We start from the raw sequence: 27053 nt of genomic DNA on the forward strand, positions 1-27053 counted from the left end.
TGGGGAGATGGGGGAATGTTAAAGGGATGTGGAAAGGATCTAACTTGTATGTTCTTTTTTCTTGAGGCAGCTACTACATTTTATGAGTGTAGCTGTCTCAGGTTGCTCTCCTTTTCACTGATGGGATATCTAAACATAGCTCGTGCACTTTATATAAGGTGGAAGAAGGACTAAACCCATTGGAGTTCTTTGGAGAGCCAAAGCAACCTCCAGGCCATGGTTCTAGGAACGTTTTAATGCATTCAATGGATTCTTTAAATAAAACTAATAAAAATAAAACCAGACAATAACCCCACCAAATCCTCCCACAAACCCCAACTCCCACCCCACACAATCCTGATTTAAAATCCACCTTCTTGGGTACATTTTAAAGTTTAGTTTGTGGAGCTGGGGATACTTATGGTAATGCTTTTCTGACCTTACAGCGTAAATTCATGCCAGAAAGATTATGTTACCAGACAAGTAATCCAGAGGCTTGTATGAATGATCTAGAGAGATGAGTTCAAATCCCACCTTGACTGATGTGGAATTGTAATTCAATTCAATAAAGATATATATTTTTAATAGCTAGGCTATTTCAGTGAGTAACTAACAGACAATCACATTGCTGAGTGACTGCAGTCACATTGGTTAAACAAGAAAAGGGCAATAGATTTTCTCCATTGAAAGCCATATGTGAATCAGGTGGGTTTTCACAACAATCTGACCATTCTATGATTGCTAATTCAGTCTTGTAGTCCATTCCAGCTGCCATTGTGAAGTTAGAATTCATGTCACAAGAACATTAAGCTGGGCCTCTGAAATACCAGCCTGGTAACATTACTGTGATGCCACTGTCAGTATTAGTGATCATGAAACTACCAAGTGGTCATGAAAATCCATCTATTTCCCTGATGTTCTTTAGGGAAGAAAAGGTGCTGCCTTTACCTAGTTTGATCTGTATGTGAGTCCATATCTACATCAATCAAATTGACTCTTACCTGGATTTCACAAAGGACAAAAATAGCTATTTAAGGACAATTATCGATATACAGTAACTGCTCTTCTTGCCAATAAAGCTCACATCCTGTGAATCTACTTTGGTAAGCAATGGAAAATAATTTTTTCTGGCATCTCATCCAGTCTATAAAACAGCACTTCATAAATATATACATAACTGAAAAATAATCACCCTGATTTTATGACACATTGATGTTACAGGCAAACAATAACATAAGCTGGACTCAACTTGCCTGAGCACTGTATAAAGAGATTTTTGGTTTAAGATAATGAGCTTTGCAATCAATATTATTTGATACCATCATATCAAAGATTGCAAAGAGAATATTTAAAAATAGATCTATTCAGTCCCAGACTTGCAATGAAAATCGAGTAAAACTAGAGTACATACTTTAACTATGTACTCTAATTTGACATAGAGTAAAAGTTCTTCCTAAATCAATTAAAATGAAGATCAGGTTTTAAAACCTGATCCACTTCAATGGCAGCTTTGGCATCATGCTAGGTAAGAAAAGGTTTATTAATTAAATGCCAAGACTTCTTTCCTAATATCTCCACCTGCCAGCCTTATGTGTTGTATTTGTAAGCTCCCTACAAAATGTTAGGCTAGGCATCTTTCCACAGGGATTAAAAAAAAGCTCACTTTCTTGACCAAAGTACAGCTTCCTGTTAGTTGGTCCACAGGGTAGAATTAGACGCATTCGCATCGATTTGCAGCTAAAGCCAGGGGCTTGAAATCGAAGTGAATTTAAAGGAAGTAGGTGAAGCCAGCAGAAAATTGAACAGCTGGGAGATGTGGTGTTTTGAAGGTTACTTCAACTGTGGGAAAAATGAAATTTTTGATAAGGGATCAAATGGAAGAATGGGCCTATTCCTGTTCCAGGATGAACACAGAGATGGTTATATTGAGGAATTTATAGATCTGATAGAATTGGTTGAGGCACTTATATAGAATTATATAAAAAATTGACACAAAGTATTCAAATCCAGGGCTTGTATGTGTACTCCTTATGATCCTCCTCCCAGTCTAAGCACAGATACTGATCCTGCCCCATTTCCTATTATTCCCTTTTCCCTCATGTATGAATCAGGCCTCACTTTAAATCAATCAATGTTATCTCATTTCAAGCACTGTTTATGGCATTCAGTTCCAATATTCTCTTAAAGTGCTTCTAGATTCATTTTTTGTTCGCAGCTATCTTAGAACAAGTGCTTGTTGTTTTGGATTCATCCACGTGGTGATAGTTTATTTGGGTGTACTTTGTGTAGTTGAGCCAGATCTGCTGGTGGATAGCTAAACCATATTCTTTCACATCCATCTCCCTGTACTATAGGAAGGGAGATGTGGGTGATACCAAGAGGGATGGTGAGAGAGAACAATAGTTTTTGTTTGGAGTCGAGAGCATTAAAGATAGACGAAAGGTTTGATTGAGTAAACCAGTAGCTACTGAAAGACAGTGGTAAACAAAAGGTCAAAGATTAGACAGTTGGCATTTGAATATGTAGTATAAAATATTCCGTGCGCTCACCTTGGGTGCAAGAACGTAGAAGTATCCAGTACCATTTGCTCTGCAAACAAGTTTGCATTTGTCTTTCGGTGATACCCCCGAATATTTAGGAACCCAAACAACAGATGGTGCAAGTCTGTTTGTATTGACATTATATCCATTGAATGATTCACATTGCTCCTCTCTGAAACTTTTTCCTGTGATTCAAGTACATGACAAACACAATCGTAAATAAACAGTCACAAAGCAATAAACACAACTGTAATGCAATCATATTTTATCTTCCTATAACTGAAAATCTATATATTCAGAAAGATTATGAAGTTTTGTCATGATGGAAGAGCAAGGGCTGGGGCATGCAAAACAAATGTTGCTATTAGTCCACATGTACACACTAGCGTTATGTTCAAAGTGCTCTCACAGAGACTCCAGCATCCTTGAAAATTGGCAACATAGCAACCTTATTCAGAAAAGGAGGGAGATAAAGGAAAGAACTATAAGCAAACTGACCTATCAATTGTCATAATCATAGAGTCATAGAGATGCATAGCATGGAACCCTTTGGTCCAACTCATCCATGATGACCAGATATTCCAACCTACTCTAGTCCCCCTTGCCAGCACCCGACCCAGCAACCTTCCTATTCATATACCCATCCAGATGCCTTTTAAATGTTGCAATTGTAGCAGCCTCCATCGCTTCCTCTGGCAGCTCATTCCATACATGTACCACCCTCTGCATGAAAACATTGTCCCTTAGGTCTCTTTTATATCTTTCCCCTCTCACCCTATACCTCTGTCCTCTAGTTCTGGACTCCTCCATCCCAGGGAAAAGACTTTGTCTATTTATTCTATCCATACCCCTCATGATTTTATAAACTTCCACAAGGTCACCCTTCAGTCTCCGACATTCTGGGATAACAGCCTCAGCCTATTCAACCTCTCCCTATAGCTCAAATCCTCCAACCCTGGCAACATGCTTGTAAATCATTTTTGAACCCTTTTAAGTTTCACAACATCCTTCCAGTAGGAAGGAGACCAGAATTGCATACAATATTCCAAAAGTAGCCTAACCAATATCCTGTACAGCGGCAACATGATCTCCCAACTCCTGTACTCAAGACTCTGACCAATAAAGGAAAGCGTACCAAACACCTTCTTCATTATCTTATCTACCTGCAACTCTACTTTCAAGGAGCTATGAACCTGCACTCCAAGGTCTCTTTGTTCAAATCATCATTGGGAAAATGTTAGTATCTATTATAAATGATGTGACAACACAATGTTTAGCAAAACAACATACTGTACAGTCAAACAAAGTCAGCATGGCTGTATTAAGGGAAAATCATGTCTGACAAATGTATTAGGATTCTTTAAGGTCACTAGCAGGATAGATAAAGGGGAAGCTGTGATTATAAAATATTTAGATTTCCAAAATGCATTTGGTAAGGTATCCCATTTTATGCGACTTAATAAAGAATCTACTGTATGGGAGTCATATTTTTAACATGAGATAGCTAAAGAAGTCAGATAAGAGGGACATATTTCAATTAGCAAACTGAAACTAGTGGAATGTCACAGTGATTAGTTCCAGAACTACAATTATTTACAAAATGCATTTGTTTCTTGGATGAGGAAATTGAATGTACTTTAGCTAAGTTTGGATGACCCAAAAAAAAATGAGAAGGCAGGTAGTGAGGACGATGCAAAATACAGAGGAACAGGTTAAGCAGGTGGACAAAACTTCTCAGATCAATATAATGTGGGAAAATGTGACATTATACAGTTTGGCAAAACGAACAGAGGAACTGATTATCCTTTAAATGGACTGAGACTACAGAAAGATACAGCACAGGGATATTTGGGAGTCCTTCTGCAAAAATCACAAAATGGGCTCGCACATGAGTTCAGAAGGTAACAGGGAAGGCAAATGGAATGTTAGTCTTTAATCCAAAAGAAATACAACATAAAAAACAGGGAGGTCTTACTTAACCTAATCAAGGCACTTGGTAGATCACAGGTGGAATACAGTGAACACTTTAGATCCTCTTATCAATAGACAGATTTTTGGTCAGGAAGGGAATCATGGCTTATGGTGAAAAAGCAGGAAAGTGAAGTTGAGGATTGTCAGATGAGCCATGAATGGTGGAGCAGACGTGATGGGCTGAATGGCTTACTTCTGCTCCCAAATCGTATGGTGTTCTGATTAAATGCAATCAAGAATTATGGCAGTCATGCTATCAGCACTAATATCAGAATGATAGCTGCAACGTGGCTATGTCTGTACTAGAACATGGTCATTACTTTCCATATCTGTGAAACCAACTTCTTTACCTTGTAAGGATAGGAAACTACTCCCAGCTAGTGTCATAAGAAGTTGCAATTGAAAGCAAACAACCATAGTTAAAATAAATCAAAGCTGCTGTGTTTTAGTAGGAAATATAGTTGGCAAATACGTGTTTGCTACTTTAATAAGCAGAACAGACCGAGTGTTGTATGGCTAACTGGAAATTACTGGGGCTGAATCAATTGTTTTCAATGGATATTTCCATGTAGTCAATTTCAGTTTTATAAGAAAGATGGTTTGAGTGTTATATGCACACATATACACAATAAAAGCATTCTCTTCAATAATTTGTTATATTATTTTTACAGAAGACGTAGATATCCCAAACACAATTACTGTGTTATTAATATGGAACATAAAATGATTGCATTTATCACAACAATGTTGCGAATTTACTAAAATGAAGCAAAATACTACAGATACTGGGGATCTGATACAAAAACAGTAAAACACTGAAGAAGTCATACTAGACCCCAAAATATTAACTGTTTCTCTCTTCACAAATGGTGCTGGATCTGCAGAAATTCTCCAATATTTTCTTTTTATTTGAGAATGTACTGGTCCTTCAAGATTAGACCCACAAATAGATTCATTTCCCATGAGTGAAAATGATTCATTTTGTGCCTGTGAATTAATATATTCAAAAGAAGGAAACATCGCTCCCCAAACTACCTACCATCCAGGACTTATTTTCTTTTCATCCACTGAAGGAAAATAAATCTACTATGAACTATCTTTATCTGACATCTGTATAAGACCCTTGCACAAAATATCTAAAGTCATATGCCGTCTTCTGGAAAATTAAACCAAAAAGGGAACCTTTTGAGGAAGTCGGATACAAAACGTCAGACAGTTCGAGATCCTAACACTCCACAAACCTGATGCAAAGACTTTATTCTATTCTGTGTTTCAGGAATGATGCCATATTGGCTTGCACCATATAGTCATCCAGCCAGAATTTACACCTTTAAGGTGATCTGAGAATAAACTTTACAATTTTGTAATCATAATTACCATGTTAACAAACATTTATGGCAACTCATCCAAACAAATTCTTCTGAACTGGGGGTATGTGCCACATTCCATATCATTTGAGCATCAAGTCAAATGCACAAAACTAATGTCAGCATCTCTGAAGGATTTAGAATATAATTGTCAAGCTCTTTTTGTCAGACATTAGGCTAAATGAATTACAGAAATTTTAAAAAAGAGCTTTTAAGAACATGCTTACTCTGTTCACTCTTCATCATTGTCACCTTTCAGAAAAGTGCCTGAAAAGCACTGTTAATATTCAAAGTAGGTAAATGGGGGCACTATGATATTGTCCATTGATATCAATTCAGATGAGTAAGACATTAATTCATTTAAATACTCTTTCAGATCGAACTACCACTTGTATGAATTAATTTGCTTTTCTTCCCTACCTAGAGGGTCTTCTTGGCAGACATACTGCAGGCATCCCATGGAAGGATAGGATTTTGTCTTTTGTTGTTAAATATTTGGCCTTGGCTTATCAGTAACTTTCGAAAAAGAAACATTTCTGGTGGCAAATTAGTCATCAGCCTCAAGACAACTATCAACTATGATAAAGTAAAAGTTAGTGAAACTAATAATAAGTTACTGAGAGCAATGGGGAAAAAAAACTAAATTATTTACATTACTCAAACCTCTTTAATAAATTATAATCTTTAAATAGGTTTTCAGCTGTGCATTAATTTATACTTAACATGAATATGACTATCAGGACTATGTTGCAAGGCTTCTCAGACCTTACTCTTAAGCATCTTGAAGAGATTATTCTTTTCATTTTCTTTCACAACTGAAGCATTAACTGCTTCACATTTAAAGCTGTATCAGTATCAAGCACTTCTTAAAAGCCATTTACAAATGAAAGCTTTCTACTTGGCTCTCGCCATGCATCTTAACTCAAACTTCAAATCAGTGCCATGTATTTCATCAGTATGAATTTCCCTAGGCCTTGCTATCCTTGGGGCCTCACTAGTGAGATTGCCAAATGATATTAAATTATGAACAGCTTCACAATATTAGTTCCTATCAACTGAAAATTAATGTTGAAACCTTTTGGACTTTCCAGTCATCGAAGAATTTCTGCTATCAACATGGACATAGCCTGAATGTTGAAAGAACATTTTATTTTTGTCCAGTCTATTAAACCATCCTGTCACCTGAAAAATTGTCATTGTCATTTCAGAATGGGTAGGGAAATTGGCTTTGATCTAAAGGAAGAACAAGGAAACCAGGAAACCAAGCAAAAATGTCCTATATTCCCAAAACCCGAGTATTATAGAATGTATACAACTGAATAACAATCATCTGCTAACATTAAATGAAAAATCTCAAGTTATTAAAAGCTAGATTAAATAGCAGTGCAATATGTCTTTAATAAATGTCTTACCGTTGTCGGGGCATGGTTCCAAATTACAGGAACGGTACTTGACACGGATTCCCTCACAATATCTTCCACCATTGGCAGGTACTGGTTTGTTACATTCCCTCTTGGCAAGCTGCACACCACCTCCACACGTGCGTGAACACGTTCCATAAGGTCCCCACTTTCCCCATCTGCCATCGACCTAGAATAAGACCTTCATTTTAGTCCCACAAATTGTATAACTGATGTCAATATTACAAAATAATACAGAATGACACAATTATTAACTTTAAATGAAACCCAGATGTAAGTAAGCTTTCCTTTATCCATTTTAAAGTGGAGTTGATTGGTCTTCCTAATGCCAAATGCGAATGCCAAAAAATTTATGATGCTGTGATCAATTACTGATTATTTTCATACATTTATATTCTAGATTAATAGACATCTAATATTACTGAAATGAGATTCTCAGGGCTGACCATTCTGCCTTTCTTTGATAGGAACCCAATTCCAAGAAATAATGACCAGTCCCTCCAGCCAACTGCAGCATGTCAAAGTCAATACTTCCATATTGAACACTAATTTAGAAACATGGTTTCCATGGCCTATTATTGTTTAATTGTGGGACATGTTTATTCATTAGGGACTTTGACCCCCGAGTTTCAGAATCACACCAGCAACCGTGAGTTTGTAGTATATGATTTCAAGTTTTATTTGCTGTGGGAGCTTACTTAACCTTCTCATTATTTATTTCAAAGTGTTGTCAACTAAACATTCACCAAACTTTAAAAAGATATGCCATCTAGTTTATTCAAACAAATAAACTGTTCAATTAGTCATCAAGAAACAAAATGCCCTATCATTTCTGAGAAGTTTGTTTTGACGAGTATATTGTTTTGCAGACTGTATGCCTAGACTACATTTAAGGAGAAAGTGAGGTCTGCAGATGCTGGGGATCAGAGCTGAAAATGTGTTGCTGGAAAAGCGGAGCAGGTCAGGCAGCATCCAGGGAACAGGAGAATCGACGTTTCGGGCATAAGCCTGAAGAAGGGCTTATGCCCGAAACGTCGATTCTCCTGTTCCCTGGATGCTGCCTGACCTGCTGCGCTTTTCCAGCAACACATAGACTACATTTAAGTGAGGCACAAACTGACAATTGTAAAATAAGTTAATTATTCATCAGGATGAATTATTTGCATACTACAGTAAATGATCATGATGCTTATCATTTCAAGCTGCCCTTGTGTTAATAAAGCTGAGATTTATTTAAACTTTTGCAACTGACTGTGTATATCCAAGAGAGAGGAGAATCGATCCCATTCACACACTTAACGACTTTCGTGACAGCATTTACTGCAAGATTATTTAAATTCATTGGATCCAATTACCATTTTCAATCTGTTAACATTTTAGATATAATTTTAGAAGTTTGTTGACTAAGATAAATTAATTTGACTGTTGCAATGAAAGCCTAGTACACTGAAAATGAATCTCTTCTTTATCAACACAATGTCAGACATAATAAATGATGCTTGACTAGATTAATTTGCATTTTCTCCTGATGTATATTAATAGGAAGAGTTTTTTGACATTATGTTAGCAACAAATTGAAAGATTAATGTTCATCAAGGGTCTCTTTGGAGCGACAATAACATTGATGTGCTTAAACTCAAAAACCGCACACGATTTCCATCTTATTACATTTCAGTGGTGCCTATTTTAATGCTTATGAACTCATAGAAGGTAGCTATTTAATGATATGAATGAGTTAGCATTAGGACCAAACATGAAAGCTTCCTACAGTATTTCTGCCTATGAATCAAAGAATTTTAGATTCAAGTCCACCCCCAGAACTTGAGAACTAGCTAACATTCCAGTTTAATTATGAGTGCTGCACAGCTGGACATGCTGGTTTCTTGGATGAGTCTGCCCTCTCAGTTGGATGGAGAGATCCCACATTTAACCACATTGTAGCAGGGCAGGTGAGCTATCATGCAATGAACATCAAAAAATTCAGATTAGCTAGTCACTCTCACACTTTTGTTTGTTGGAACAGGTATGTAAATTGAATGCCATGTTTCCTACATTATTATAGTGACTACACTTCAAAAGTGCTTAATTGGCCACAAAGCATTTGAGGTGGAATCGTATCAGGCTCTGGGCAATGTGGGCTATAGAGGGATGAGTGGCAGAATCAGGTGATAAGTTTGCTGAGCCTATCTTCACATCATGGCCATCTTGCCACATCTTGTATGGTTCTCTCAAGTGAAGGGGCAGGATTTTCACTAAGCACCAGTAAGTTCCCAATTGAAACTCATTATTGCTTGTGAAACACCTTTTTAACAACCCAGCTTGCCACCATTGCAATATGACCAAATTTGTCTTACCAACCAGCAATCTGGGAAACTTGATATGGAAACCAGAGTAAGTTCCTGGTGAGTAAAACTCACCACTTGATCCAAAAGGACCACCATGTGGGACACTAAGCACCAATGTGATGGAGACATTCCATGGGCACTGGTCACATGCATCCCACATCATGGATATTGGCATCCAACAGGTACCAGGCTGTATGAATCCTCAAAGCGTGTGCCTAATCCACTAAGAGGATACTTCTGCACTTCAATGATGTAATTTCAGGCTGTACTGATAACTCTCATTGTAATGCTGCAGAAAAGTCACTTTGCAGTCAGAGTCTTGCAGCCAGCTCATGGACTGAACCAGGCTACACCTACAAGGCAAAAGTGAGGACTGCAGATGCTGGAAACCAGAGTTTAGATCAGAGTGGTGCTGGAAAAGCACAGCAGGTCAGGCAGCATCCAAGGAGCAGGAAAATTGACGTTTCGGGCAAATGCCCTTCATCAGAAATAGAGGCAGGAAGCCTCCAGAGTGGAGAGATAAATGGGGGGTGGGGCGGCTGGAGAGAAGGTAGCAAAGAGTACAATAGCTGAATGGGGGCGGGGATGGAGGTGATAGGTCAGAGGGGAGGGTGGAGCGGATAGGTGGGAAGGGAGATTGGCAGATAAGACAGGTCATGGGGGCGGTGCTGAGCTGGAAGCTGGAAGGTTGGAACTGAGGTAAGGTGGGGGGAGGGGAAATGAGGAAACTGGTACCCTGGTGTTGAAGTGTTCCGAGGTGGAAGATGAGACATTCTTCCTCCAGGCGTCAGGTGGTGAGCGAGTGGTGGTGGAGGAGGGCCAGGACCTGCATATCCTCAGCAGAGTGTAAGGGGGAGTTGAAATCTTGGGCCAAAGGGTGGTGGGGTTGATTGGTGCAAATGTCCCAAAAATGTTCCGAGAAGCGCTCTGTGAGGGGGCGATTCAGTCTCCCCAGTGTAAAGGAGACCGCATCTGGAGCAACGGGTACAATAAATAACATTGGTGGATGTGTACGTGAAACTTTGACGGATGTGGAAGGCTCCTTTGTGGCCTTGGATGGTGGTGAGGGAGGAGGTGTGGGTGCAGGTGTTGCAATTCCTGCGGTGGCAGGGGATGGTGGTTTGTTGGGGGTTGTGGACCTGACCAGATAGTCTACATCTACAGGTAGTCTTCATCTCCAGGCTCTTCAATCACTTGGATTCCTGTATTGCCTTGGGTTTGTCTACATTGCCCCTTCAGCCAGAGGCACGAGGCTCACATAATTCTGTCCTGCCATGCCATTGCACACAGGGAAAAAGCCAGGAAGTTTGCATGGTTGAAAACAGGGTCTAGATTAGTGGTGCTGGAAGAGCACAGCAGTTGAAAGCAGGCCTGAGTCCAGTTATGGGGAATAGCTTTCACTCAAGGAATCATAGGCTTTCACTCAAGGAAACAGTGTCAGTCAAGGGCAGCATTCAATAACAGTCCAGACCTTCTTCAGGGTAGTCAGAGTTAAGGTCTTCTGCGGATCAGGGATGAGGAGTTGAATGCCAGCACATTACCCATTTTGACTCCTTCCGTCCTATTGCGGGCTGATTTGCACCAGGCATGAGAGGGAGGGAGATGAAAATGGGTGACAGAGCTACCGCTGCTGGTGCTGGTGGGGACCATCCCAAGCAAATGAGCAGGCCTTGCAAAGGGCATGCAGGGCTAGCATTATTGCAATTTGATGTGGTTGGAAATGAGTGGGGAAGATGTTGAATACATTTGTGAGAATGGTAGAACATGGTGGGAGGTGAGCCCAGTAGCAGAGATAGAGGGAGGGTGAGCATTCGGAAAGAAGATGGTGGCACTTATGCTAGTAGGGTGAAGAAGGGCGCTAACTTTCTTCCTACAGTGTCATGTGATTTTCCAGGTGGCTGAGAAAGTGTTAACCTGGATGCCAACCCTGGAGTAAATCCTGGCATGGTCTGAGGTCTTGGCCTCCACTGCTGGTCCTTGGGGACAAAGCAAGTCCCACCTGGAAACCACTCCATCCAGCAGGACCATGCCCACAAAGTGAGGCATTGATTCGCCCACCTGCCACACCCAGGACAAAAGTTAGGAACTGGACAAGGCAGCTCTGGACTGACTGTGCTTGCCTGAGCACACAACAACATTTAAAGATGGTATCTGCACCAGGGATGCCAGTTAATTCAAGGATTCCCGGTAGGTGGTAAATTGCTCTGGAGTGGGACCGAAATCAATACTTAACAGGAAGTGTTGAAATGCCAATTAATGCGTCAGCTTTTGAAATATATACAGGTGGAAAGGTTTTTCTGCCTGAAGGCAAGAATCACTCCACCAAACCTGACCCAATTTGCACTCAGCCAAAAAGCTATAAGATTAAGTGTTTTGTTCTTGTGGAAATCATTCGCTTTTATACTTTATTAAAAATTGTGACTGATGATGTACTTAATTAAATTCAAAGGTTCCACGTGCCCCCAGATCTTCAATTGTAATTGGACACAAGTAGAAAGTAACTAACTTAAATGGTAATTTTAATCTATTTTTGCGTGATGGAATAACAATTTGCACCCAGATGTAACTGTATCAAGGACAGATAATACTGAAACGGTATTGAAACAAATATCTGAACTCAATGACACAACACGGTTGATTATGCTTGCCAATGAACTCCTGTGGATTTTGCTGTGACATATTTTCCTGCATGTTACTTATTATGTTCTTTGTCTGGGGATTGAAACATTGTAATGAAATAAAGTCAATTTTTGTCCCAAGTACCGAGATTATTTGAATTTCATAATATATCCAAAGTTGTGTGATTTAATTTTCTTGTTCGTAGGTCAGACATTCAAAATTTACCCTGGATGGATTTTAGACGTAAGATAACTATAACAATGATTTGAAAAAGGATCCGAGGAAGTATAACATGAACATATCACAGAATGTCTGAATACAAATATTTAGTGTGAAATGAAAAAAAATGGAAACTGAAATGTTACACAGCTATAACATTCTTTCAAAATGGGAATTATTTGGAGAGCTCACCTTATATTTTGTCACATCATGGGTTGCAACACAAACACCTTTCATACAGAATTTTCCATCACCACAGTTTGTTCCATCTGCCCATGGGAAATGCCTTGTCTGACACACTAGCTGCCCACGGGCTTTTCCAGTGCACCAGAGTTTTATGCAAGGCTGCATGTAAGGGCACGGTTTGGAGTTAACCCCAAATGCCAGTTCACACTGTCGGTTCAAGTTGTAGCTTTCTCCTGGTAAGCTATCCGGCAATGTAATTGGCTTCATTGGCTCATCTAGCAGACAATCGCCTGTGGGTGAAAGAGATTAACCATTGATATTCCGTGGCTACATATTGTTAAAATTAAAACTACATTTGGTCTTCTCTTCAGGAAGCTTCACTAAAACAAAGCATTCATTACAATGACTCAAAGGGTTGGATGTTCTGGTGATGCCATGTTAGCAGCACAACCTTCTGCCTCCTCATTGCTCAGCTATCTGTTCACCATACTATTAAAGATCCAGCATATATCTGAGGTGAGCAAAGTGGGTCAGGTGAGTATGAGAACATCCCAGTTGCCTGCATAGAATTCACAGAAGAAGGGGAGAAGCCTATATCAGGGTGAGTGACAGACTGGACTGTGGCCTTTCTTGTCAACAGCTGTGCCACTGCAGTATGAAGCCTCTATCAAAATGACAGCACCATTGAAAAATGATGCCTAAATTGGGTCTTAAATGGTCCAGTTAGCTGTCTATGGTATTCAACAATGCTTCTAATGCACCCCAGCAAATTCTTCTGGAAGAGGAAATTCACAAGATGAAAGATGAAACTACACTCCTATTTTCCTGATCCAACCCAACTAGCTGGGAATGTGACATATTTTTCATAACAGATAACCAAATCTGTTTTCTAACATGTGGTTAGAATGGTCAAAGAAGTAGCATTTACTTAAGAAACATCTGGACCCAGTACATCAGCCAATTAGTTAAATTATATATATTGCTTGCGTAAATAACATTCAATACTAATTCAACATCAGTTACAACATTTTCATGGTGTGCACAGTGCAATACAAAATTATATCTTGCAGTTTGCTTTAAGGGAATGGGAACAATTATCTCAATTGCAAATATGGAATGGTTCCATAAGTTATCATGTCAACTGGCTATCATCAAATCAGTGAACCTGTAACAGTCCAGTATGATTATTACAATCTTCACCCTCTCTGCCAAAAGACTTCACAGATTTTTTTTTCTCTTGCAACATTGTTATTAACTTGAACTTTGTCCAAATCATGCAATTGTTTGTGAAAAAGAATTACCAACAAACCCATTTGTCAACCCATGTGGTCATCTATATCTCCCTCAAGTCTATAATCTGAACAATAATATAATGGTTCATTGGCTTTTAAATTCTCAGTGCTATTTCTCAAGTTTAAATTAACATTCAAAGTTAACTCCAAATCAATGATCTAAATACTGGTATTTTGTACAGACAAGGCACATAAAATCAAATGATCCTACCACACAGAAAGACTCACTCTGCCTGTTCCAAGTCTTTGAAAGAACTAGACTGTTAGTTCCACTCTCCTGCTCTTACCCCATAGCCCTGCAATTTGCTTTTTTCTTTTCTTGAATGTAACCAATTCCAGTTCACTTTGCAAGTTACTGGTGAAGCAGCCTCCACCACCAGTCAGCATGTTCCCGATCACAATAACTCACTACATTACAAAGGAATCTTCCCATCTTCCTTTTGGTTCTCTTGCCAATTATCATAAATCTATGTTCCCTGCTTACCAACCTACCTGAACAGTTTCTGCTTAGTTCCTCTATCAAAGCGCCTCACAATTTTGAACATCTTTCTTCAATTCTTCCTTAACTTTTTCTGCTCAAAGTACTCCAAATTGAGCTGAAAATGTGATGCTGGAAAAGCGCAGCAGGTCAGGCAGCATCCAGGGAACAGGAGAATCGACGTTTCGGGCATAAGCCCTTCTTCAGGAATTATGCCCGAAACGTCGATTCTCCTGTTCCCTGGATGCTGCCTGACCTGCTCCACTTTTCCAGCAACACATTTTCAGCTCTGATCTCCAGCATCTGCAGACCTCACTTTCTACTCCAAATTGAGGCCCAGTATCAGCAAGAGTTGTATTGAATGGTGGAGTGGGACTATACTGGCAGTGCTTGTATTTTCTAGTTTCCTTTGTGTTTTCCTTATATCCCTGCATAATTTTGACAAACCTATAAACTCACTCCAAATCCTATGTGCACTTACCATTGTGCACAATAATTTGGCTGATGCTTTTTGCTCAATTTTTATAAGTATTTAGCATACAAATCAAAATAAAATTATATTGCAAATGAGTTCAAGACAATGATATCCATTGTTAAGGCAATGCAGGGAAAGCTTAATATTCTCACAAAAGTGCTTCAACTATATTGCAAACTTTCGCTTCTTCAGAATAGAGAACCTTTTTTTCAAAATAGTTTCTGTTAGATAATTTTCCCCTTAATTTTAAGTAAAGTAAAGCTTTTCAATGTTATATTTCAGTTAATCTTTTGCTTACTTGGACTATTATTTTATTAAAAATCCTGTTTTCTGATCCAAAGCACACAACTGCACTAATCCTTACAAATGAGCAATTGCACCATGTGGGATCTCAAATCAATTAAACTTTTAAACTGTCTGGCTTTTTTGATTTTGAATTTAGACAGCTGCCCATGTTAAGCAGCCTGAACAGAGCCACTGGACTCTGCCTGGCTCATTCTGTTCTAAAACTATGAACTCAGCAAATATCTCATGAGAAGTAACAGGATTAACAATATTGTGTCATGTGATTATTATCAGGCACACAATAGCAACTGCTATTACAAGGGACTCTTGTGACACAGTGATAGCGTCCGTCTCCCTAGACCAAGAGAGCTGGGTTCAAGTCCCACCTGATTCAGAGGTGTATAATAACATTTCTGAACAGGTTGACTCAGAGCAATAGGTTAAATACAACAAAAAAATTAACTGCTGTCACTCCACACAGCAGATTATCAGTTGCTGTCAAGTGTCTGTGTACTTGTAGCTTTCACCACACTGATGTCTGACCAGTTTGTGTTTATCACTTATCATTCCCTCAGTCATCCTTGCCCTGATGAGCATGAAATGGTGAGCAATCCTAATCACCCAGCTTTCTTTGTTTGCCTTATTTTCTACTATAAGGATTTCTTCATCTGTGCTTCCAAAAATACCCTACTGCCTATTTCTTAAAGTTAAAAGCAATTAAGATAGCGGATTGGCTGACTGACAGAATGTGGAAGTGCAGGCATTGGACTGGGGTGGACAAAGTTAACTTTGTTGCACAACACCAGGTTATAGTCAAATAGGTTTATTTGGAAGTGCAAGCTTTCGGAGCCCTGCTCCTTCGTCAGGTAGTTAGTGGGGCAGGATCAGAGGATACAAAATTTATAGTAAACGATCATAGTATCTGAAAGAAGGCAGTGAGTGGGAGTAAAGGTGTCTTTTTCACAATGGCAGCAGTAACTAGTGGAGTTTCACAGGGGTCAGAGTTGGGATCACAATATTCACACTGTACATTAATGATCTGGACAAAGGGACTGATGGCATTGTTGCTAAGTTTGCAGATAACACAAAGATAGATGGAGGGACAGAAGGAATGATGTTGAGGAGGTAGGAAGGCTGCAGAGACCTTGAACAGTTAGAAGAGTGGGCAAAGAAGAGCTAGATGGAATACAATGTAGGATAGTGTGAGGTTACATACTTTGGTAGGAATATTCGAGGCTTAGGCTTTTTTCTAAATGGGAAAGACTTCAGAGTGCTGAAGCACAAAGGGACTTGGGAATCCCAGTTCAGGATTCTCTTAAGGTTAACATGCAGGTTCAGTTGACAGTTAGAAAGGTAAATGTAATGTTAGCATTCATGTCAAGAAGGCTAGAACACTGTGGATGTATTGTTCAGGCTATATAATGCTCTTGTCAGACCAAATTTGGAATATTGTGAGCTGTGAAGGGCATGCTCACCTTGAAGGGGATCCAGAGGAGATTTATAAGAATGGTCTCAGACATGAAGGGCTTGGCATATGAGCAGCTGAGGACTCTGAGTCTATACCCACTGGAGTTTAGAAGTATGAGGGGGATCTCATTCAGAAGAGGAAGAATTTCTTCAGCCAGAGGGTGGTGAATCTGTGGATCTTATTGTCAAAGAAGTCTGTGAAGGCCAAGTCACTGAGTGTATTTAAGACAAAGATAGACAGGTTCATGATTAGTAAGTGAATTAAAGATTACAGGGAGAAGGCAAAAGAATGGGGTTCAGAAACGTATCAGCCATGATTGAATGGCAGATCAGATTCAATGGGCTGAATGCCCTAATTCTGCTGGTCAGATCAGACCTCAAAATAAGATTACACTCCCTCTCTGACTTTCCAGTCAGATGCCAAAATTATATGAAATTATATCTACATCTGCTCAGAACATTTTAGTTTCTGTTTCAATATATGCATTCCATTCCAACATTATACATTCAAAGTAGTGGGAGAAATGCTAACTAAATGCTTAATTTATTACTGAATTCAGTAATTCAATGTTCTGTTCTTTCCCTACAAATATGGTTGGATTTCTTCTATCTGCAAAATAGACACATCATAGATAAATTTGTTTTCCCTAAAACAAACAGATCAAAACAAACATTTAGATCTTTCAATAAAATATTAATATTCAATCCAATCAACATTTGAAATAAGCCTAAGCTACTCCAGAAAAACTATGGATACTATAAGTACAGCACTCATGCATTTGGACAAGGAATTAGTAAATTTACACATCAACCTATATTAAATTGATTCAAAAAATTTACTCAACTTATTGAATAAATTAATGGAAAGCCAGGTGTCTTGTTAAACTGAGTTTTGAATATTTACTTTCTTTACATCTTTAAAACACTACAGTATTGATTTCATAGATTCAGCAATTTCATACCACTCTTAAGTTAATATTCTGAACTTGTCTGTTACATTTAAGTCTCTGAAAATCACTATACTGAGTTTTTCTTTAGACGCAAACAGACCAATCACAAAAAAGGATGCATGGTAAAATGTGGGTTCTGTATTTGAAGATAAGACTATATACAAGTAATGGTCACGTGACTCTATGCAAATCAGATATCTATGATCACTGCTTCAAATTGATGAACAAGGCAAGGAACTTATACATCATATCCTGTTGAGGTGGGTACTGATTGACAGTCACTTATGTCATACTTGCTTATTGAACACTGAAAGTGCTGATGTAATATCAAATTGTAAACAGTTTTGTGCCTTTAGTTAAGAATGCCCAAATTAGTTTTTTTTTGCAGGGTCTTTTATAATTGCCAAAGATAGAGAAATTACCTTTGATCCTTCCAAATTATCTGTTAACCTAAAACTCAAAAGTGAATGGATATGGTGCCATTTGATTTGCTTCAACCCTATCTTATTTAATTAATACATTTGGCTGGTGAATGTTCTGCATATTAGTCGTAGTGAGTGCATGAAGTAATTGTATTTGTGTGAGAAATTTCAAGCCAAAGAGCTAAAGACAAAATATTAGCAAATGGTATTTTATTTGAAATGGACAATACTTACATTATTGCTTTTAGTAGAATCAATTATCATCAAAAAGAAACCATTAAGATTACTGCAGAGGGATATAACATTTCATACAGAACATTGTTTTTCCCTAGCATGGAATTCCCTTTTGCAATAGAGACTTTTCACTAGCAGGTATTCTAAACTTATTGATTAACGCAAATTTTTCAATATAAAAATCATGGTTCTACTCACTGACGTCGTAATCCATTTAAAATAAGGGTTAACAAAGGGACATCTATTTCAGAACTTTTTTTAAACACAGCTTCTTACCCATTACAAGTTCAACAGCTCACCACATACATTAAATTTCTGCTCAGTTAGCATGTGGTGTGATGAAAATACACTGTGTTCAGTTTTTGGTTTTGCTTCTCTCTAGTGAATCTATTGTTTTAGTTGTGAAAGGCATCTTTGGTATTATTGCAAGTGCAATGGCTCAGCCCACGAAAAACAACTTAATAAATTCACTTTACTGTACTTAAAGAAATTCTGTTGAGAGTAGAAAGTGGATTACTTATACAAGTATTGTTTTAAAAATTCACACGGCCTTTGTCTTGGAGTAATAAATTCCCACTTACCATGCCCACTATCCAAGAAATCTGTGATGATGGCTGCACTGCACACTGACCATGGTTTAGAGCGGTCAATGTGTATGAGGGTTGGTGACATCATGTGATTGTCCTTCAACTTCCCAAACACATTTTCACATGCCTTGACGTTGTCATGTGGCATATTAAACACATGGCCTAAAAGCAATGACAAAGAAATTTTAAATTAAATGCAGAATCGTGAATCCTGTCAGTTACTCAAGATCATTTAGGATAATCTAATGCGTTTAACCAGTTTTCTATCAAAAGACATAGCAAAATACTGTCAGATATTTTACCTCATTTAATGGAACTAAGACTGCTCTTCAATGAACTATGTAAGGTCCACGTACTTCCCAACTGTGTTATCGATAATTTTCAATGATCAATTTTTAAAGCCAAAAGAGTGGATAATCAGCTCTCACACTCCTCCCACAAAAGTTATCAATATATCTGGGCAAATGATTTGTGCAGATGCCAGCTTCTTCTGAATTAAGACCATTCAGCATGGTCCCTCAACATGGTCATTTTGCTATAATTTGTAACAGCCTCCGGTCGTTCAGCACAGCTGCAATAAAGATACTGTCTGGCATCTTTCCAGGAACTTAAGCATGTAATGCCAACTTGTGCCTGGCAGTGACTGAGTGCATTCACTGGATCTGGACAGTTCACTAACTAATTAGCAAAAGTCTCATGACAATTTCTTGTAATGTCCAAGGGCAAATAGCTAGTAAACAACACTGTCTCTGGATTATCAATTCTCTCTTTGTTTAATTCCTTGATGATAAAAATATCATGTACACACCAGTCACTGCACTCTGTTTCTTAAACTTGAATCCATTTTCTGCTTCGATTTATTTTGCCTGATTAAAAGAATTGGTTGAAGACAATGTTTTGCTTGTGTTCAAGAAAGTGCATCAGAATATTTTCACAACATTTACACAATATGCTTACTTATATGTAACCTGGGAGGAATATCAGTGTAATGATTGATATTGAACTACATTGTACAATATGCTGAAAATTAAAGCAAAAATGGGATGAAAATATAGGAAAGCATTGTATATATTGCCATAGCTAAATGTAATCTATACCTAGCTCATGAGCAGTGGTAAAGGCTGATGGGAGTCCATCATCTTCAATAACAGAACAGCTTCGCTTTGGGTCACACATTGTTCCAACATCTGCCATTCCTAGCGTGTCACAAGTCTGCGCACCGCATAAGTCCTACAAATAAATAAAATACACACCCATCGTAAAACAGCTGATGTGTTCATTGTATAAATGTTAACCAGAAACGGAGAGCTTAAGCATTAAAAGTAAATTGTCATTCCATCTATTTATAAAGCTCCACAAAACTGCTAGCAATGGTCAGTTTAAAGATATAGAAGTGAGGGGTCTACATGGTTGTGAAACCACAGAATATTTTTAACTCAAGGTACAGTCTTTCTGGGTTCACATCATTCATGTCTGACAAGCTGGATAAATCATTCAGAACAGCATTTATTATTGCCAGAAGATTACGTTTCAATATTTTATTGGAAATGTCACAAATGGGAGACCAGCCAGCACACAGTGAGTTTTGTTTTCAAAACATAATTTCTAAGTAATTTTGTTTAAATAAAGTCACCAAAATACATTTGCCAGCTAAATATGAAAATTAGGCTGCGGTTGGAAACAGTCTTGTAACAGCCAGTTGTCAAGTGGTCACATTGAGCTGCACATAACCATATAGAGATATAGCTTTTACATGTGGTGAATATAAAAATAAGATTGATTGCATGATGAAGAATTGAAAAGATTTGTTTTAGCTTTTAGTCGTGTAATAGACTTTAAAGTGATAGTTGTGATGTTATTACATTCCTTCTATGATATCTAAGTTTAAAGTCATTTTTCTTTCCCTAACTGATTCCATACTGGAAGGGAATTATATACTTCCCACATTCCAGTGTAAATGACAAGGGATCCTAGTTTTAAAGCATGAAGAAAGTTTGGACGACTTGTCAAGTCCCCTGTCAAATCCTGAAAGAATGCAAAATATATTTCATCCTCAGTAAACCTGACTCAGCCTTTTCTCTACTTGCAACAATGGGAGAAATGTTTCCCATTATATTATATCTCACTCTGTCTAATCAAAAGAAAAATATATTCCACTGCAATAGAGTATCCTGCAGCCCACTGCATACCCTTCCAGCACTTTTCCTCCCCAAACCCACCCATCCACTTCATTCTCTGAGGAGATTACACTTTTTAAAACATGCCAACCATTACACCGCATGAAGACATTTTGCCCAGATCAACACCATCAATTATACAATATGTTCCAAACTGACATCATGTGATATTCAGATGATTATGTTTTGACATGAGTGTATCTTGAAAAGTATGTTCAGTAGATTGTGTTTAACTAAAATGTCACAGTAACCTGACACCGTAAACATACACACTCCTGTAAACTGTTCTGACAAATGATTTCTAACTACAGTTCCAACACATTGAAGATGGAAATGCTAGAAGAAGCCAAAAGTGCAGCAAAATTTACCAGTTGAACAGTCTGCATCCCTGGTGATTCTTTTACCAACAACAATACTTTCAGTTATTCTTTTCAATACTTTGATTTAAAACAGCTGTAAATTAAGAGGGTAAAGATTCACATTCACAGCTGAGTCATCATCTGCAGAAGATAGATTACTGGCATATGGATATGATAGCTTGTACATTGTTGATCACTTATGTCTGTTTTAAAGCATTAATGATAGCATGGTCATGCAGAGAGAGAGAGAGAGAGAGACTAGGGCTGGGAAGTTAATCAGTGTGTGATAATAGGCTGTGTTAAAGATATGGCCTTTTTTGTCTTTCTCCACTCAAGCACAGATATTCCTACTGTTGTATCTCACTTCTACAAAAGTTATACTTATCAGTTTAGTAAAAGATTAATTTAATTTATAAATTGAATAGCGAATATGTTTTTTGCAGTGTAATAAAGATGAAAAGTCCCACTCTCTTTTCCCTTTTTAGTTATTGACTGACCTGTTGCAGGTTTATTTCAGATTGGCAGCATAGTTTTTTTTAAGTCTGTGCAGAAAACTTAAAGATTCACTTTCACATAATTCATTTTACATCTGATTTGTCTCCTAGCATACTCAGTGACTTACCTTTATAAGTCCTCTAAGTAACTAAAAGAAAAAATGGCCAAACTAACACACAACAAAGAGGACACTACAACACACACCTGGGTTAAAAACCTCTCCCACAGACAGCTCACAGACATGGAAAGAACAATACTGGCCAAGGGGCTCAACTACAACCACAGGGACGCCAAGACAGCAGACTTCCTAGCAGCACTAGAAGGCACACTCAGGAACAATGGACTGACAGAAGAGACACAACAAACAGTGAGACAAACTGTCGTACCTATGATAACAAGGAAAAGGCAAACACATAACCTCAACACCAAGGAGAGGGAAGCACTGAAATCACTAAGAAACGATAAGAACATAATCATACTACCAGCAGATAAAGGCAGAATGACGGTCATCCTAGATAAATCTGATTACATCCAAAAAGCACAACAACTACTTGAAGATATCAACACCTACCAAAAGAGGGAGTTTGACCCCACCCCACAGCTCATCAATAGGATAAATAACACACTAAGGAATCTACAAAAAAACGGACAGATAACCAGAGCTGACCTACAAAGAATGAAACCGGAAAGCAACAACACCCCCAGATTCTATGGATTACCTAAAGTACACAAACCAGACATGACAACCGGAAGCAGCAGGGACAGACCACTATAAACACCGGAGGAAACATCAAAGAAGCGCTTCGCAGGAGGCTCCCAAGCACTGATGATGTCGCCTAGCCAGGGGACGAAACGTTTGCAACAAAAACTTCCAGCTCGGCAAACAGAACCACAACAAGTAACATTAGAGATAGTACCTAGTTCATGATCTTATGAGATTTCTGGCTGAGGTTTCATTCTGCCCATTGGAGAGATGGTGTAGTCGGTCCTGCTATAATGAAGAAGGGCTTATGCCCGAAACGTCGATTCTCCTGTTCCCTGGATGCTGCCTGACCTGCTGCGCTTTTCCAGCAACACATTTTCAGCTCTGATCTCCAGCATCTGCAGACCTCACTTTCTCCTGCTATAATGTGCCTTTCTTCAACACAAATTGGCTATAATGCAATTGAAGAATTTAGACCATTATTTGTGAACACAAACTTTCCTTCCCTGTATTGGCTATAACGCGATTCTGATCTCATTGATTTTAATGGTGCTGCTATGATGCAATTTTCTTATAATGCAGGATTGTATGGGAACGGAACTACTGCATTATATCAGAACAGACTGTATCCCTGTCTCTGCTGGTAGTTTGTGACCTGTAATTGTTTCCTTTACCTATGGAGTGACTGCAATCTGACTCCAGTAGTTTTCTGCAAACTCTTTTATTTACACCACTGTACATAATACTGCTCTCTATATGTACATCTTATATAAGTATTCCATGCTTTCATTGCAACATGCCTGCTGTTAACAGGCTGAGATGGACAAATTTCTAATCAAGAATTATGGGGATAATGCTGGAAAGTGGAATTGAGGATTATCAAATCAGCCATAATTGGTGGACTGAATGGATTACTTCTGCTCCTACATTTTATGGTCTTATGTTATTGATGTCACTGTTACATCATGATATGCATCACCATCTCAAAGCATATCCATTATCATTTTACTGCAGAACTGCTTCAGCAATTCTGAAAATGTAAAATGTTGTGTGACATCTCTGGTAATGAAATGGGAGGGTTGGTGGAGGTGGGGTGGGGGGTGGGGAATGTTTATATCCTGCAAGCATTTGTGAAAAGAGGTATTAAAATACTCATGGTTTTCTCTATTGGGGATATCAAAAGCAAACCTCAAAGAACAAAGAGTAAAATGAAAATACTGACTGCAATTGGATATCAGGAAATACATCATGCACCAGTGATGGGATCAGAGCCATGGCCAAATGCAACGTTTTGATTTCACTGTGTTGAGGATATAATTGATTAGATGAAAGCTGATGAGGTAGCTGAAAGGCAGATGTGGAAAAAGCAGATAGTAGCCTACCAGTATTCAAGCTGGTGGGAAACAGACCTGAGAATGACCTTTAACATCAGAGAGCTCTGCAGGTGATTAATTGGACATATCCAATACTGAAACCATTTGTCACAGAACATAACGTGCCCACAGAGACTAGTAAGAGTTAAAAGGAAATGAACTGAAAGATAAGACTGGAAGATGGTATCAATACTCTCCCTGTATTTTAGCTTTACAAGAATTTAAGATAACGTTGTTCTGTCCATATAAACTAAATTCAAAAGCTCTCTTGAATCTGATCTTTTTCGTGATCCTATGACATATATGTTCATAAAAAATGTTGGACAGAAACATAGCTCATAGGCAGCAAAATCCAAATAGCAACCAGGGCTAGAAATTAGGTTTTTCCAGTAGTATGATGCGTGCACATTTTTGAATTGTTTGTTATGATGCTTCTGACTAATCTGGGTCATTCTTTGCAAACATTAGAAAAGATCTCAAATAGCTCAGATCCAAACTGATCACATACTATTAAAGAAAAGGAAAGCCAGTTATGACTATATCATGATCCACTCAGATAAAATGCATTGCAATTGTGCAAAGAAAAAATAAGTGAGAGACAAAGGCATGGTAGATACATTGAAAACCACTGGTGGAATTGTAGGAAAATTATATCTAAAAAGTTGATATTCGCTTGAGAGATAAAGGGATCATGACTATTACAGGGAGAGAATTTTAATCAGTCTGCCACATTTTGTCTGCTGCTGTTACTCGCCTATATGCCTATAACTAAGAAACCCATTGTACAAAGTCCAATAAGGCTGCTTCAAGTGCTACTACACATTATCAAAGGAAGGGATGTAGGAGGATGGAGGTTGCCCTTAATATACACAGTGAAGTTATAGATCTACCAGTTTAGGACACAGTAGCAATTTCATACAATTAACTAATGGAGGAGGTCTTCCAAGATCTGAATAAAACCTTAAATCGAAAGATTTGTATTGACCCTTTCAGTTTTCCATGATTGTTGACTGCTCCAAATGCCAAATTTTGGAGGAAATGATCAAATTGCCTTTGTTACAAGATACTAAAGTCAGTTACATATTTACTTATCCAAACCTATTGAATTCACCTAGAAATAAACTGCAGAAGTTAAAAATGAAGCACCTTTAAATCAATTTTATGCTAACAAGGAAATTTGGTTCCAGTTCAAGTTTCTTTTTAAGTGGTATGCATTCAAATTTCATATAATGGAGAATTCTGCCATTTTACAAGAAACTGAACCCTGAACTGATCAACCCAAGCAGCTCAGGTTTCCTCCATAGCCAAATGCCCATTGTTATGATCTGCAATATATTAACCTGCAAAGAAATTAACTGTCTAAAGTACTTTGAAAGGAAATGTGATGCTTCCTATATATAGATCTCTTCCCTAGACTCAGATCTTGTCAACCATCATCAGTAAGTTATACTGCTAAAATTAAATATTGCAAATGTTTTACCAAGTTCACCTGAAACTTAAACCAATAAATGAAATTGTCAAACAAAGCCTCTTACTGTGCTGCAATGGAATTTTGCTAACAAGAATCTTTACACCTTCATGCTAGTAACTGCAAAACATTAATTGCATTCCTAGACCCTCAATAGTTCCTACAGAAGGTGACCAAACAGGTGGATTGATGTGGTGTATATGGACTTCAGTAAGGCGTTTGATAGGGTTCCTTTTGGTAGGCTACTGCACAAAATAAGGAGGCATGGGATTGAGGGCAATTTAGCAGTTTGGCTCAGAAATTGGCAAGCTGAAAAAAGACAGAGGGTGGTGGGAAATGTTCATCCTGGAGTTCAGAGACTAGTAGTGTACCGCAAGGATCTGTTTTGGGTCCACTGCTGTTTGTCATTTTTATAAATGACCTGGATGAAGGCGGAGAAGGATAGGTTAGTAAATCTGCAGACGACACTAAGGTTGACACAGTTGTGGATAGTGCCAAAGGATGCAGAGGGGCATAGACAAGCTGCAGAGCTGGGCTGAGAGGTGGCCAAATGGAGTTTAATGCAGAAAGACGTGAGGTGATTCGCTTTGGAAGGAGTAACAGGGATGCAAAGTACTGGGTAAATGGTAGTGTAGATGAGCAGAGAAATCTTGGTGTCCATGTACTAGATCCCTCAAAGTTGCCACCCAGGTTGATAGGGCTGTTGAGAAGGTATACAGTGAATTAGCTTTCATTAGTAGAGGGATCAAGTTTCTGAACCATGGGGTCATGCTGCAGCTGTATAAAACTCTGGTGCAGTTGCACTTGGCACATCGCATGCAGTTCTGGTCACCACATTATAGGAAGGATGTGGAAACTTTGGAAAGGATTCAGTGAAGATTTACTAGGATGTTGCCTGGTATGCAGGGAAGGTGTTACGAGGGAAGATTGAGGGACTTGATGCTGCTTTCATTAGAGAGAAGAATGTTGAGAGGTGATTTAATTGAGACACATAAGATAATCAGAGGGTTAGATTGGGTGGACAGTGAGAACTTTTTTCTGAGGATGGTGATGGATAGCATGAGGGGACATAGCTTCAAACTGAGGAATCATAGATATAGGACAGATGTCAGAGGTAGTTTCTTTACTCAGAGAGTAGTCGGGGTTTGACTCATACTGGATATTGTTCAGCAGGCAATGAGAGCCAACTATAACTCTATTGTTAGAAAATAAAAAAATAAAAGGGGGTGCTGAACGTTGCTTTCTCCAGATGGAGAATGCTCAACACCAATCACTCCGTTTAACTCAACAAGATCCAGGAATGAATCTGGCCTTGCCTGGCTCTGTCTGGTTCAGTACCATTCTGGTGATAGGTTAACCCATCATATGAAAAGATAAGCTTCAGATGAGCATCATGGATCATCTTAGCTGGAGGCTCAGTTTGTTCTGGAGCACAAAATCTACAGTAATGCTTCAATACTGTGGCAAGGATGTTGACTAGCTCTGTAGCATTTGCTGTGTTCAGTGCACTGAGTTGTCTCATGATGTACCATGGAATTAAACAAAATTGGCTGAAGTTCCCTCATGCACGAGAACTTCAGGAAGTCCCTCAGTTGATTATCATCATGCTGTTTGGCTATTTTTTGCATCTGTGTTGGATGC

General features: G+C 38.5%; 1 protein-coding gene across 1 annotated transcript in view; it reads right to left on the minus strand.

The window, feature by feature from the left end:
- LOC122540548 (A disintegrin and metalloproteinase with thrombospondin motifs 15-like) overlaps positions 1-27053 on the minus strand; it is a 48855-nt gene that overhangs the window by 3712 nt on the left and 18090 nt on the right. Inside the window, exons 3-7 of the mRNA XM_043676414.1 lie at positions 19935-20067; positions 18832-18999; positions 12654-12937; positions 7270-7447; positions 2478-2704 (exon numbers count right to left, since the gene is read on the minus strand). Coding sequence (XP_043532349.1) covers positions 2478-2704; positions 7270-7447; positions 12654-12937; positions 18832-18999; positions 19935-20067 — 990 coding nt within the window. The remainder of the gene's footprint in view (positions 1-2477; positions 2705-7269; positions 7448-12653; positions 12938-18831; positions 19000-19934; positions 20068-27053) is intronic.

This window comes from Chiloscyllium plagiosum, chromosome 35 (assembly GCF_004010195.1).
Source record: "Chiloscyllium plagiosum isolate BGI_BamShark_2017 chromosome 35, ASM401019v2, whole genome shotgun sequence".
In the NCBI taxonomy this organism is placed as follows: Eukaryota; Metazoa; Chordata; class Chondrichthyes; order Orectolobiformes; family Hemiscylliidae; genus Chiloscyllium; species Chiloscyllium plagiosum.